At 40.9% G+C, this 13275-nt stretch overlaps 1 protein-coding gene across 1 annotated transcript; it reads right to left on the minus strand.

The window, feature by feature from the left end:
* GKN2 (gastrokine 2) lies at nucleotides 4842-12808 on the minus strand. Its single transcript, XM_005686830.3, has 6 exons — nucleotides 12751-12808; nucleotides 10056-10109; nucleotides 9481-9618; nucleotides 7606-7716; nucleotides 6726-6882; nucleotides 4842-5166 (listed from the first exon to the last, which is right to left on the minus strand). The coding sequence occupies exons 1-6, from the start codon at nucleotides 12760-12762 to the stop codon at nucleotides 5084-5086; spliced, it is 555 nt and encodes a 184-aa protein (XP_005686887.1). The 5' UTR covers nucleotides 12763-12808; the 3' UTR covers nucleotides 4842-5083.

Genomic DNA, 13275 nt, shown 5'->3' on the forward strand with positions numbered 1-13275 from the left:
ATGGTGATGGACAGGGAGGCCTGGTGTGTTGCGATTCATGGGGTCGCAAAGAGTTGGACACGACTGAGCGACTGAACTGAACTGAACTGGTACAGCTGCTGTCACTGACCTCTGTCGACATCCCCAATGCTGCCTCTTAGGTCTGGGCAAAGGGGACTGGGAACCCACAGTCCACGGTGCTCTCAGCTGAGCAGTCACGACACCTGCCACCCCTCCACTGAGCATGCGCCCCGGGCAGACACTGCTGTCTCAGGCTCAGGGGTCAGGGGAGTGTGGGCTCTCTGGACTTTTCGTGAAATAGGAAAGTGTGTCTCCTCCCGAGGTTTGTTGTCAGTTGTTCACACTGCTGCAATGTTTGCTCTGGTTTCTTCGAGAAAGTGTAGTGAGAAAAGGCTTTTCTCTTCTGTTGCTTCTGCTCACAGCTCCCACTCACCACCCTGAGGCCTGAAGCTTGAGCCCTTTGGAGACTGGACTGGGGGCAAATCTGAGCACAAGACAGACGTCACAGGGTGTTCGTCACCGCTCCTCCCGTCTAGGACTTGTTGGGTATGACCATGTCCCAGTTCCTTCTTCCCTGAGCTTTCTATCTCCCTCATCTTTGTCCTTATCTTCCTGCCAACATGCCATGGAAGGATCATGTCTAAATCCCAGCTGGGAACGGCTCAAAACCCTCCTGCCAAGAAATCTCTGAGATTCTTGCAAAAATTCCACCCTTGCCCTTAGGCCTTTCTCAGGAAGGAGGCCCAAGACAGAGGTCAATTTCCCTGCCTCTGAGCTCACAGAATGATGCTCCAATGATAGGCTCCCTTGAGGGGAGTCTTGCTTCCTTCCCTAGCCCCGCTCCTTCCACCCTAGAAGGAGGCTCCCCTACCTGTCCTCATCACGCCTGCCTCTCTGCAGCCTCAGGGATAAGCTGACTGGCCTCGAACCCCAGGTCTGTGGGTCTGGGTGGGCAGGCTCACCAGCCGAGGGCAGTGACTGACCAGAGCTTACTCTCCAGCCCCCTGCCCACTGCATGCTCTCAAATTCCCCAGGGGTCAGGAGCGGGGCCCCTGGTCCTGCCAAGAATGTGCTGCTCCTCTCCCTCCTACTCCTGCCCGAGGTAGAAGGACCATCCTCACAGTTAAAGCGGTATCTCTGCAGTTATTCCTACGAGGCAGCTTCATTGCCTCATCAGGTGGGTGCTATTCACCTGGGCATCAAACTCAACATTCAAAAAACTAAGATCATGGTATCTAGTCCCATCACTTCATGGCAAATAGATGGAGAAACAACAGAAACCGTGACAGACTTTCTTGGGCTCCAAAATCACTGCAGATGGTGACTGCAGCCATGACATGAAAAGACACTTGCTTCAAGGAGGAAAAGCTATGACGAACCAAGACAGTCTATTAAAAAGCTCTAACTGAAAACCACTGATTTAGACTAATCATTATGGAAGCCTTGGAACTAAATAAGGAATATAGTCCTTAAAACTGAAGAATCTTTTTAATGGCTACTTAAACAGAAAATGAATACTGTTGGCAGGAAAGATGTGAATGGGGAATGGGGATTAGGTAGTTGGTGGATTGTTTTGTTTTGCTTTGTTTTGTTTTTGCTGTAGAGATTAAAAAATTCTGATCAGCAATAGATGAGGAGGAGGATCGGCCAAGATGATGGAGTAGGAAGACCCTTCGCTCACCTCCTTCCACTGGCACATCAAAAATTACAACTATGTACAGAGCAACTGTTGATGAGAATGATCTGAAGACTAGCAGAAAACACCCTTCTGGTGCTGGGAAAACTGGGCAACTACATGGGAAAGAATGAAATTAGAAGATTTTCTCACACCATACATGAAAAAAATAAAACCCTCTCAAAATGGGTTAGAGACTTAAATATAAGACCTGAAAGTATAGAACTCCTAGAAGAAAATACAGGCAGAACACTTTGCCTATAAATCATAGCAATATTTTTGGATGTTTCCTAAGGCAAAAAAAAAACCACAAAACAGTAAAAATCAATAAAAGGGGCATATTTAAACTTAAAAGCTCTTGCACAGCAAAGGGGACCATCAACAAACAGAGAGCCTACTAAAGGGGACAAAATATTTGTAAATGATGCGGTTGAAAATTGGTGAATATCCACAGTATATAAACAACTCAATGTAGAAAAAAAAACAATTTAAAAATGGGCAGAAGACCTAAATAGACATTTTTCCAAGGAGGATATGCATAGCCCAATGAACACATGAAAAAATGCTCAGTGTTGCTAATCATCAAAGAAATGCAAATCCAAACCACAGTGAGATATCACCACACACCTATCAGAATGGCTATCATCGAAAATACCACAAATAACAATTGTTGTGGTGGTGAAAAAGGAACACTTTGTGCATTGTTGGTATGGATACAAATGACTGCAGCCACTATAAAGAAAAACAATATGAAGTTTTCTCAAAAAACTAAAATAAAATTACCATATGATCCATCAGTTTCACTCCCAGGCATTTAGCTGAAAAAAGCAAAATGTTAATTCTAAAAGATATACTCACCGATATGCTCACTGCAGCGTTAATTTCAATAATCAAGATATGAAAGCAACCTAAGTGTCCACCCATAGATGAATAGAAAAATAAGAGGCATATATGCACAATGGAAAAAGTGGAATGGACACACACACACATAATGGGCTCTTAGCCCTAAAAATATTGAATCTTGCCATTGGCAACAACTTGGATGGACCTAGAGAATATTAGTCTACATGAAACAGTTCAGACAGAGAAAGACAACCATCATATATTTCCACTTTTACGTGGACTCAAAATATAGGACAAATGAACAAACAGAACAGACTCATAGGTACAGAGAACAACCAGGTAGTTTCCAGAGGGTAAAGGAGTGGAGGGAGGAGTAAAATACTTAAAGGAGATTAAGAGGTACAAACTTCAGTCACAAAATTAAGGCACGGTATTAGGACTATAGTCATTTATAATGCGGTATCCTTGTATGATGACAGGTGGTAGCTAGACTTATGGGGACCATATTATAATGTATAGAACCATCAAACCACTATCTTGTGCGCTTGGAACTAACAGCATCGTAGGCCAATTACACTTCAATTAAACTTAATAGGAGAAGCAAATCAAATAGGACAGGCACATGCCTAAAAGGAGTGAGTCAAATGCAAGCTACAAGGAAGCTGGGGCTCCATTAAATGTTTTCCAGAAAGAGTCCCTTTGTAAGGTCGGGAGAGGGAAGACAGTAATTCTGTTTTCATTTCTGTTTGTCTCAAGATATTTTCTAATTTCCCTTTGACTTCTCTCTGAACTCAGTGGTTGTTCAAGTGTATGTTGTTTAATTCCCATGTATTTGTGAATACTTTCCCCTTGTTATTGATTTCTAGTTTTATTCCATTGTGGTTGGGAAAGATACTTGGAATGATTTCAATCTTCTTAAATTTGTTAAGACTTGTTTTCTGGTTTAGCATGATCTATCCTACAGAATGTTCCATGAGTGTTTATGGAGAATGTGTTTTTGCTACTGTTAGGGGGAATATTCTGTATATGCTGCCAGGCTTGTGCAGTTTATAGTTTTCAAGCCTGCTGTTTCCTTATTTATTTTCTGTGAAAGATCTGTTATTAAAAGTGGGGTATTGCAGTCTCCCATGGTTATTATCTCGCTGTCTACTTCCTTTACACCTGTCCATGTCTGCTTTTTATGTTTAAGTGCTCTGACATTGCGTGCACATAGATTTATAACTGTTTTATCTTCCTGGTAATTTAAAGTAAAGCTAATTTGAAATTAGAATTAAGAGTCCTTTCCTCTCTGATGATGACACAAGGAAGATGGAGACCTTGGGGCTCACAGTAATGTTGGTTTTACCACCACGGAGAAAGCTAATGCAAGACACTGAGGCTGACATGTGGAGAGAGAGTGTTGAGAGTGGAAAAAGATAGTCTAGTCACCTTCAAACACCTAGTTCTGGCCAACCAAGACCAGAATACACCTATCTTCCTTTGGTAGATGAGACAATAAATTCCCACCTCGCCACTCCCACCTGTTATTTCAATTTGGGTGCCATCATTTGCAAACGTTAGGGGCCCAGCTAACATAACTTTTGTTTGACACTTTATTATACACTCTTTACTGCTGTTATCAAATGGTTTCATATAAATGATTCATTGCCTAACAAGAAAATAACTTTTCTTTACTATGGTAGTTTTGCCAGCATATCTATACTGGTGCTAATGGTTATTAAGGATTAGATGTTAGAAATAGGAGCAACTGACGATAGAAATTCTTGCTAAAGTAGTTCCTCTTTGTTCTGAACTTGCATTCACTGACCAGTCCATATGAGAATTAATTATATGAGCTGGAAATTTGCCCACCTTTTGCAACTTATTTGAAATGTTAGAAATTGTTTTCCTCCTACATTGACTTGATATTCCCAGTCAAGCCCTCACTCTTGTAAAACTTTTCAGGAATATGCATCTCTCTCTAGGTGATGGGTGTTTCTCCCTCTCTCTCTCCACTCTCTGGGATGAAATATGTCATGATAGTGTTTATTACAGTTGAGTCTACTAATCTGATGAACTAAAAGCTATATACATGGCCCTCAAAGCTGGGGACTTTGTCAGAAGGTATACTTGATAACATAAATTTTATATATAAAGTTTGCATCATCTGATCAGTCAAGTTGTCTTTAAAGGGTATAAATAAACTATCCCTCTCAGTAGGTGGAAGTTACTGTCACCTGAGCCCCTTCTCTACCTAAGCTACCTCAGTGTGTTGGATGGAGAAATGGACAGCTGGTCTAAACGACAGATGCAGAAATGGAGACTTGCACGTAACTGACCAGAATTTTCATACTATGCACTTTATTTGAAATCCTGGCAATTTCTTCCATATATTGATGTAAACATTGTTTGGCTTCCCTTTGTGGTTTATAAAAACAAACACGCAGATATCTATAAATATACCAGTCATGTTTTACTAGTGAATCTCCAAATTAGTTGGGGTATTGAGAAAGATTTTAATTTGGCTGTTGAGTGGAAACCAAGGGTGTATTTCTTTAAAAAGATGAAACCAGTGAACTGGATGCCTTACACGTGAACATCTGCACAGACGGAAATTCCCAAGATGCCCAGGAGCCCAGCCTTTGCGCAGACTCCAGCACCAGTATTATCTGAAAATGGGGAAATTTTAGAAAGAAAGAGAATGAAGACGTTAGCAAATTAGATTTAATTTAGCAAACCAGTGCCCTTTTGTAAATGTCTTGACGAGGGGTTGTACGTGTAATTTCATGTTGCCCAGATTTCAGCTATATTTGTAAAGAATAATCATATATTAGTTTAAATAAGACTAAGAATTCCTGGAAGTACTCTGTGGCTCAGCTGATGCCATGACATTCTGCACTGATGGTATGCCACTGTGCTTTTACTTATAAGTACTAATGACCTTATTAAAAGAAAAATATCTTAACACCTGGGCAATAAAAAGGTAATAAATGCCAATTCTTTTCTTCTTTATCTACCTCCCACTACTCTGAGGAATTTTTCTTGCTGCCTTCACTGTCTGTGATCCAGCCTCTCTTTCACTCTGGCCATTCTTAATACTTGGGCATATTTAGCAATTTTGTGTAAAAATACCAGGAATGACTGCAGTGACATATGCTAACTGGATAAATCAGAGTTTTTATTCCCCTTCTGTCAGTCCACTTTACCTGCTCTTTTTTTGGACCAATCTTATCCTAAATTCTGATTGCTCTTTAACTTTTTTGAGAAACACTTGACAAATATATTTGTATATATTTAAGAGGAACAATATATTGGGGCTCCCCTGGTGGCCCAGTGGTAAACAAACCACCTTCCATGCAGGAAACTCAAATTTGATCCCTGGGTCAGGAAGATACCCCTGAGAAGGAGATGGCTACCCACTCCAGTATTCTTGCCTGGAAAATCCCAAGGACTCAGGAGCCTGGCGGGCTACGGTATATTGGGTTACAAAGAGTCAGACACGACTAAGTGACTAAACCACCACCAAAGTGTACAATATGATAATTTGATACACAGATACATTATAGAAGATCAAAATAGCACATCCATCACTTCACATAGTTAACCCTTTTGTGTTTGTGTGGTAGAAATTCCTAATCTCTACTGTCAGCAACTTTCAAGTATACAATATCATAATTTAACCAGTTACCATGCTGTACTTTGCGTTCAGTTGCTCAGCTGTGTCTGACCCCTGGCGACCCTATGGGCTGTAGCCCGCCAGGTTCCTCTGTCCATGGGATTTTCCCAGGCAAGAATACTGGAGTGGGTTGCCATTTCCTACTCCAAAGGAATCTTCCCAACCAGTGGATCGAACACACATGTCCTGTGTCTCCTGCCTTCCAGGTAGATTCTTTACCGCTGAGCCACCAAGGAAGCCCTATACTATACTTTAGAGAATCCAATAGTTTTACTTGGTCCCAAAGGAATCGTTTTTTATTCCGTCCTCTACCTTAATGAATTAACTTCTCCACCAGATCATGTGTTCCTTGGGGGCAGAGTTTTACTCACTTCTGTGTCTCCCCCAACATTTAGAAGCATTTCCACATAAGAAAGATATTTAATTCCCCCAATAAACCCAATTGAGTCATGTTTCATGTTTATTTGTATCTCACACAGCGCTTAACAGAATGCCTGACATATTGGAGCAGTCAGAAAATATTTGGTGAAGGAATGATTTATTGGTACTTACGTGTCTTATCAGCCACTTCCCCCTGATATAAGGGCACGTGTTCGCAAAGCTGCCTGATGGGTGATCCAAACAGGAACCAACTCACATTTGTGATCAGAGACTTCAGTGGGTTGTACTTGACCCAGATGTATTTGTCAGAGAACATGCTGTTCAAAGCCTAGATCAGTACGACAGAGTGGAATAAGATGAAATAAATAGATATAATGTGGCGTACCTTATTCTAAATTGTGACTTCTCTTTCAAATTATTGGACAGAAGGTGGTCAGGGATCTTAAGACATCATCGCTTCTGACAGCTTGGTCTGTAGAGAAGCCTCATTATTATCAATGTTATTTTGCAGCTAACGATAATGAAACCTAGAGAGGGTGAACCCTGTGCCCAATGAGAAGACACAAAAGGAGAATTAAACTTCAGGTTCCCAGCCTCACACAACGTCTGCTTATTCTCACTATATTGTATTTACTGGCACCATTGTGTTATTGGATATTACAACTTCACTTATTTTTCCTCCCAATCATTACTTCCTAAAGCATTGTTTTAAGAAAAGAGCAGTTAGTCCTTTCTACAAAGACACTGGCATTTATGACAGGTTTTTAAAATTTTAATTGTTATTTTTACTTTCTAAGGAAGTAAGTGGTTCGCCTGAGGACACAAATCTAGGGCTGAGCAGAGGCAGCCTTTGTATTATAAGTTCTTATAACTGGGGGCTGCATAGTGGAACTCAAGCTAAGAGATGTATTCCTGCTCTAAAATCAGTGAATATGAAAATGCTTTAAAGTGGAGAGTACTATATCCTTATCCCTTACTCTCTTCATTTCTCCATGGACCCCATATTCTCTGGCTCAAGAACAGGGAATACTTAAGGTTACCCCAGAATTACCTTCCTCTCAAAGATGTACCGTTTGAGTTGGTCCAGAGCGGGGATGGCTTTGTGGTCCATCTTCAGAATGTAGCAGGCTCTTCTGGAGAGCAGCCTGAGCGCAATGTAGCCCTGAAGCAGCAAGAGCACCGTTACTGCCCCTCCCAGTTCCCTGGGTTCTGAACCTAGTGAGCATAGCCCTTCAGGAAAGCTTGAAACATGCACAGTAAGATTTTCAAGCTGCAATCCATTCTATCCATTTGACTTCTTTTACCTCGTCATTTCACTTTTTCACTTGTCCTTTCTATCTCTAAATTTGTGTAAACTCTTGATGTGTCTCTCACTTTTCATGTTTTGGTTTTGCAGTTTGGGGTTTGAAAGATTAAGGAGAAATTGTTATTTGTCTTTCTCTATTGATTTTGTTCTGCTGTGTCCTCAATTTGGAGTAAATACCGTATTCTTTCGACCTGTGCTTTCAAATATGTTAATTACTAGCCATGAGTTTCTATTTACATTTAAAGTCAAATTAAATAAAATTTAAAGTGTACTTCCTCCATCACATATTTCAAGTACTCTGTAGCCACAAGTGATTAGTAGCTTCCCTATTGGAAAATGCAGATACAGAGCATTTCTACCATTGCAGAAATTTCCAGTGGACAGTACTACTTTAGAAGATCTCCTCAACATATCCACACCACCCTCACGCTCCACACATACAAGTTTCATTGACTCTCTTCTCCCCTCTTCACCTTCTCTTCATCTTTTCTCCACCTCAAACCCAAGCTGGCTGCATAAGGATGGAATGGAGGAAGTTGGGATTGGAAGAACAATGGAACGTGAAGAACTTGGAGCCAAAAGGAACCTTCTGGAATATTCATCTGGAGTGGAATTTTCTCTGCATACTTCCAAATAATTATTCAGCATATAAGATTGTATATAATGCAAATCTTTCTAGTCCCTAATTTTTATTTCTCACTAATTTCCAGTTCCTAAAATCCAAAAATCAACTGAAGCCAAGCCTGATGATAGTGGAGAGGTTTATACCAACTTCTCACCATGCTACTTTTTAAAGATATTTTTTGGGATTTCCCTGACATCTGCTTAAAAAGAATTTCAGCACAACTCCTTGAAAACTAAGACTTGATGCTTTCAAATGTGTCAGGGAACTCCCAATAACAGTGGGACAGAGGCAGGGAGGAGGTTTCTACAAGAAAAGCAAGTTCAAATGCCCAGGGCCATAGACTATGGACTACTTATATCCACAGGGCATACCTCTCTCCATAGATAAAAGCAGGTTTGTCACCCAGCGGAACAAATGGAAAACAAAAATATAAACGAATGAATCAAGGATGGAATAAGGTTTTTGAGCAGGTTTCTGAGATTTATTGTTAATTCCAGCAATTGAAACTTGGATATAGCATAATATTTTTAAGTTAACATGCTTTAATTCTTCCAAAAGTATAATTTATTTCATATCCTATGTATGTAGTTAAATATGTAGTTGTTCAGGATTTCTGCTGTTTTGTGACTGCTTGTTTCATGATTGCTCTCTTTCTGCAGAATTTTTTGTATTAGAAGAAGCCCTACTTCACTCACACACTTGACAAATATTTTTGAGAGCCTGTGTGCCAGGCCTTGCCCTGGTTTTAGTCACTCTTCTAGGTACTTTCTGAGCCTGTAATGAGCCAGCATCATCATGCTTCCTACCGGAAAAAATCAAACAAATTTGTATATTTCCTGTCTCATCAATTTTTAAATTAGAAATGGGAAAAGGAGAAGTAAGGAAATTCTGAAAGAATTACAAGGGTAGATCCTGGAATTCAAATGCATGATAAGTGGTTGTCCCTCCGCCCTGTAGAAGTCCATTCTTGAAGAATATAAAATATTGCTGCTTACATGTTTATAGTCAAAAATCGTGGTAGAGGAGCATGATCCTGCATGGATGTTAATGATGGCAGCATTTTTTTCATTGTCAATTGTCATCGTCTCCTGAATTTGGCCACCTTTGTCAGTTGGGCTGATGATGTTATAAATCTAGATTGACAAAGACATAATGGTGTTTTTACAAATCATGTGCATTTGAAAGGCAACCCTCCCAGCAAAGTAAAGCCTTCTATTGCTTTGAACAAGAGATTGAACATTGAGATGTTGCCACTGGCATCCCAGACCAAAAGCCCATGCTAAAATAAGAATGCAAAGGTCTTCCTCTTAGTTCATTGTATTATATATGGACAAAGCAATGACATCACATGAGAAATGAAATTGACCACATTTTAAAGCAATGGGTTATGTTTTAAGGCATTGTGACTGGAAGAAATAGTCAGCCTCATTGTTTCTGTTATTGGTTATTTCTGGGATTTCATCCCATGCATGGGGCATGTAGACTATCTACTGTCCTTCAGATTATCTTGTATCTTCTTTTTCCTCTCCCAATATCTCTAGGATATAATATCTATAGTGAACTCACTCACCTCATTTCCCAAAGATCGTGTCCCAAAGATGGCCAGTGCCACCAGAAATACCACCTGGAAAACAGACCAGTCACAATAGGGCTGTCATTTGGAGTGGGGTGACACAGGACACGACAAGCACAAATATCTCAGAAAACATACTGAAGACACTGGTGGGAGGTCCTGGAGGGTCAACAGTCCATTTCCAAAATGTGCCAACACTCATTCATTTGACAGGCATTTGGTGAGTTTTTCCTAATTTTCAGATTAGTTCTCCCTTTGTTACCAAATTCCTGACCCCTTCCCAACAACACAACCTTCTAGAAAGAATATGCCAGAAAAATACTTTGGGGAAATACAAGATGCTTTTTGGTGTTAAAAGTAATAATAATAATAATAATAGTAATAAATTTTTAAAAAATACTTGAGAGAGATGAGCAGTAAGAAAGGGCTCATTTCACTAAGAGGAAGACCCTGAAGGTATTCACACTGGCTTTAGTAGTCAGGCATAAATTGTGTTTTTCAGTTTAAGAAAGCATTTAATTCCCTGAGATAAAGAGAGTAAGATAGATTTAAAATAGATTCATGGGTGATAAGGGTACCTATGTATTCCCTAAGGGAAACTATGAAAATCAGATCATGGAGGCACAAATAACTTCTGAGGCTGACATCAAAGAAAACGTCCACATTCCCATTAGTGATGCCATCAGACAAGTGTTAGGCCAGCAGAATGCGAGACTGACCCAGAGGCACTGCTGACATCTTGCTGCAGTTGTACAAGGGTCTCATTCAATATGCTGATCCTGGTTTTGTGTTCCCTGTTCTGAACATCACAGGGCACTGCACTGTCATTGAGACTGCTGATGGAGAGACTCTTCAGGAAGGCAGATGTTTTTAGTACCTGTCAGTGAGGTTTCAGAGAAGGCAATGGCAACCCTCTCCAGTACTCTTGCCTGGAAAATCCCATGGACGGAGGAGCCTGGTAGGCTGCAGTCCATGGGGTCGCGAAGAGTCAGACATGACTGAGCGACTTCACTTTCACTTTTCACTTTCAATCATTGGAGAAGGAAATGGCAACCCACTCCAATGTTCTTGCCTGGAGAATCCCAGGGACTGGGGAGCCTGGTGGGCTGCCATCTATGGGGTCGTACAGAGTCGGACATGACTGAAGCAACTTAGCAGCAGCAGCAGCAGCAGTGAGGTTTTCCTACTTCCCTTTGTATCTCATTAGTAATATTTCTGTCCTGGTGACTGTGGGTAGAATGTCTAACATGGACCTAAGTGCAGATGTCCAACCTGTCTACTTGCATACGGAAAACCTGGGCTCCAAGGCCAGCTCTGACACTCCTACGTGTTCTGTTTAACGGGTCAAATACAGAAGCTTGAGTTAGATGGGTGGAGGGCTGAGCACCTCAGTGGAATGATTAAAGAGTCAAGAAATGTCCCCTGCCCCAAATAGCCACCCACCCAACAATGTGATTAATACATCATGGTCCCAGGTGTGCATTCGGGGGTTAGATCTCTCTTGGAAAATCAAGAGATCCTGGGAGAAGGAACTCATTAAATTGACAGTGTTTAATAACTTATGGGGAGGTACTTACATTACTCTCTCCTTCAACAACTCAGTGAGAATAAGGGGTAGAGGCTGAGGGGAAGGAGCTCCATGCTGCAATAGAACATAGTTCACTGTCTATGGAGCGCTGCCATGTGAAGCTATGGGAGACTGGAATCAGGGCCGGGATCAGTTGGAGTGGTCACAGCAGGGTTGCTCTGCCATGATTGCTTCTGTATGTGGGGCCTAAGATGGATAGATTTCAAGACTAAACCCTACATTTCCTGGCCTGGGGAAGTCATACTCCTCTGTGCCTCAACCTCCTCACCTGTAGAATGGGGCAATACTACTCAGTTCAGTGGCTTCCGCAGTGGCTCAGCAGTAAAGAATCTGCCTGCAGTGCAGGAAATGAAGGAGACACAGGTTTAATACCTGGGTCAGGAAGACCCCCCTAGAGTAAGAAACCCTCTCCAGTATTCTTGCAGGGAGAATCTCAAGGACAGAGGAGCCTGGCAGGCTGTGGTCCATAGGGTCGCATAAGGTTCAGACACAACAGAAGCAAATGAGCATAGCACACATACACTTGTTGCAGTGAATAGATGAAGTGATTCATGTGAAAGTTCAGCATAAGCATGCACTTGGGAAACGGCAGTTTTTTTATTATTGATATTATTATTATTACTTTTGACCATACCTCATGGCATGCAGGATCTTAGTTCCCCAACCAAGGACTGAATTTGTGCCCCTTGCAGCAGAAGCACAGAGCCTTAACTACTTGACCACCAGGAAAGTCCCCGATATTATTATTTTCAAATCACTATTTCCCTTTTAGATGGTAAATATAGTTATCCTAAAATGCCTATATTCCCTCCAAATTTCACAATAAGGAATTATTATTAAAATATTACAGATTAAAATTCCCTAGATATTTCCCATTTTTTCTTTGTATTTTCTTAGTAAACATCTCAAGAAACAGACGAAGGACAAATAAATATGGGCTAATTAATATTTGACATTATTCCTGCCAAAGACAGCATTAATTCAATCAAAGAAACTTAGAAGCATGCAGTATTTGTCTAAGACCCCTGAAAATCAGCACATATTGGATGTGAACATTCTCTGCAAGCAGTTACCATAAGAGTATAAAGAAGCACCAATACTCACAAGGATTTTCATTTTGCCTGAAAAGAATCTGCTGGAGCAAGTGAGGCTGCCCAGTGCAACTTCTATCTTTATATTGGATTTCAGGTACGGAAATCTCTGTCCAGAAGGATCACTTTGAAAAAGGCCATGTTCCTATCAATGCCACACCCCAACAAACTCCCTTATCAGGATTAAGACCCAACTACATAACATAATATCAGAGAATTTCATTACTCAATAGTGAAAATTCGCAACTTGGTCACTCTGTAAATATCGCCGCTTATCTACTCTCTGTTGCATTTGTGATTTCAATGTCCACCCTTTAAAAACATTGCAAGATCCTTGTTCTACACAAACATCTCATGGTCATCTATATCTAATACTATTTTCCTAAATCTCACCTGATGGTAAAGTCCACCCTTAAGATATTAGTTTGGCCCCACTCAGTGTCGTTTCATCCCTGCCCTGCTTGTTGAATTTTTCCATCCAAGAGTTGGATATGAGACGAGAGCTGAGGGTATTTTCTGGGGACATGTTGTAAGAAAA

The sequence above is a fragment of the Capra hircus genome, chromosome 11 (assembly GCF_001704415.2).
Source record: "Capra hircus breed San Clemente chromosome 11, ASM170441v1, whole genome shotgun sequence".
Lineage (NCBI taxonomy): Eukaryota > Metazoa > Chordata > Mammalia > Artiodactyla > Bovidae > Capra > Capra hircus.

Excerpts from the sequence above, each read along its gene's own strand:
- GKN2 (XM_005686830.3), bottom strand. Across the intron at positions 9,619-10,055 it reads CACGATCTTTGGGAAATGAG|ATTTATAACATCATCAGCCC; the intron begins GTGAGTGAGTTC and ends TTGTCAATCTAG. Across the intron at positions 6,883-7,605 it reads GGTACATCTTTGAGAGGAAG|GCTTTGAACAGCATGTTCTC; the intron begins GTAATTCTGGGG and ends GTACTGATCTAG.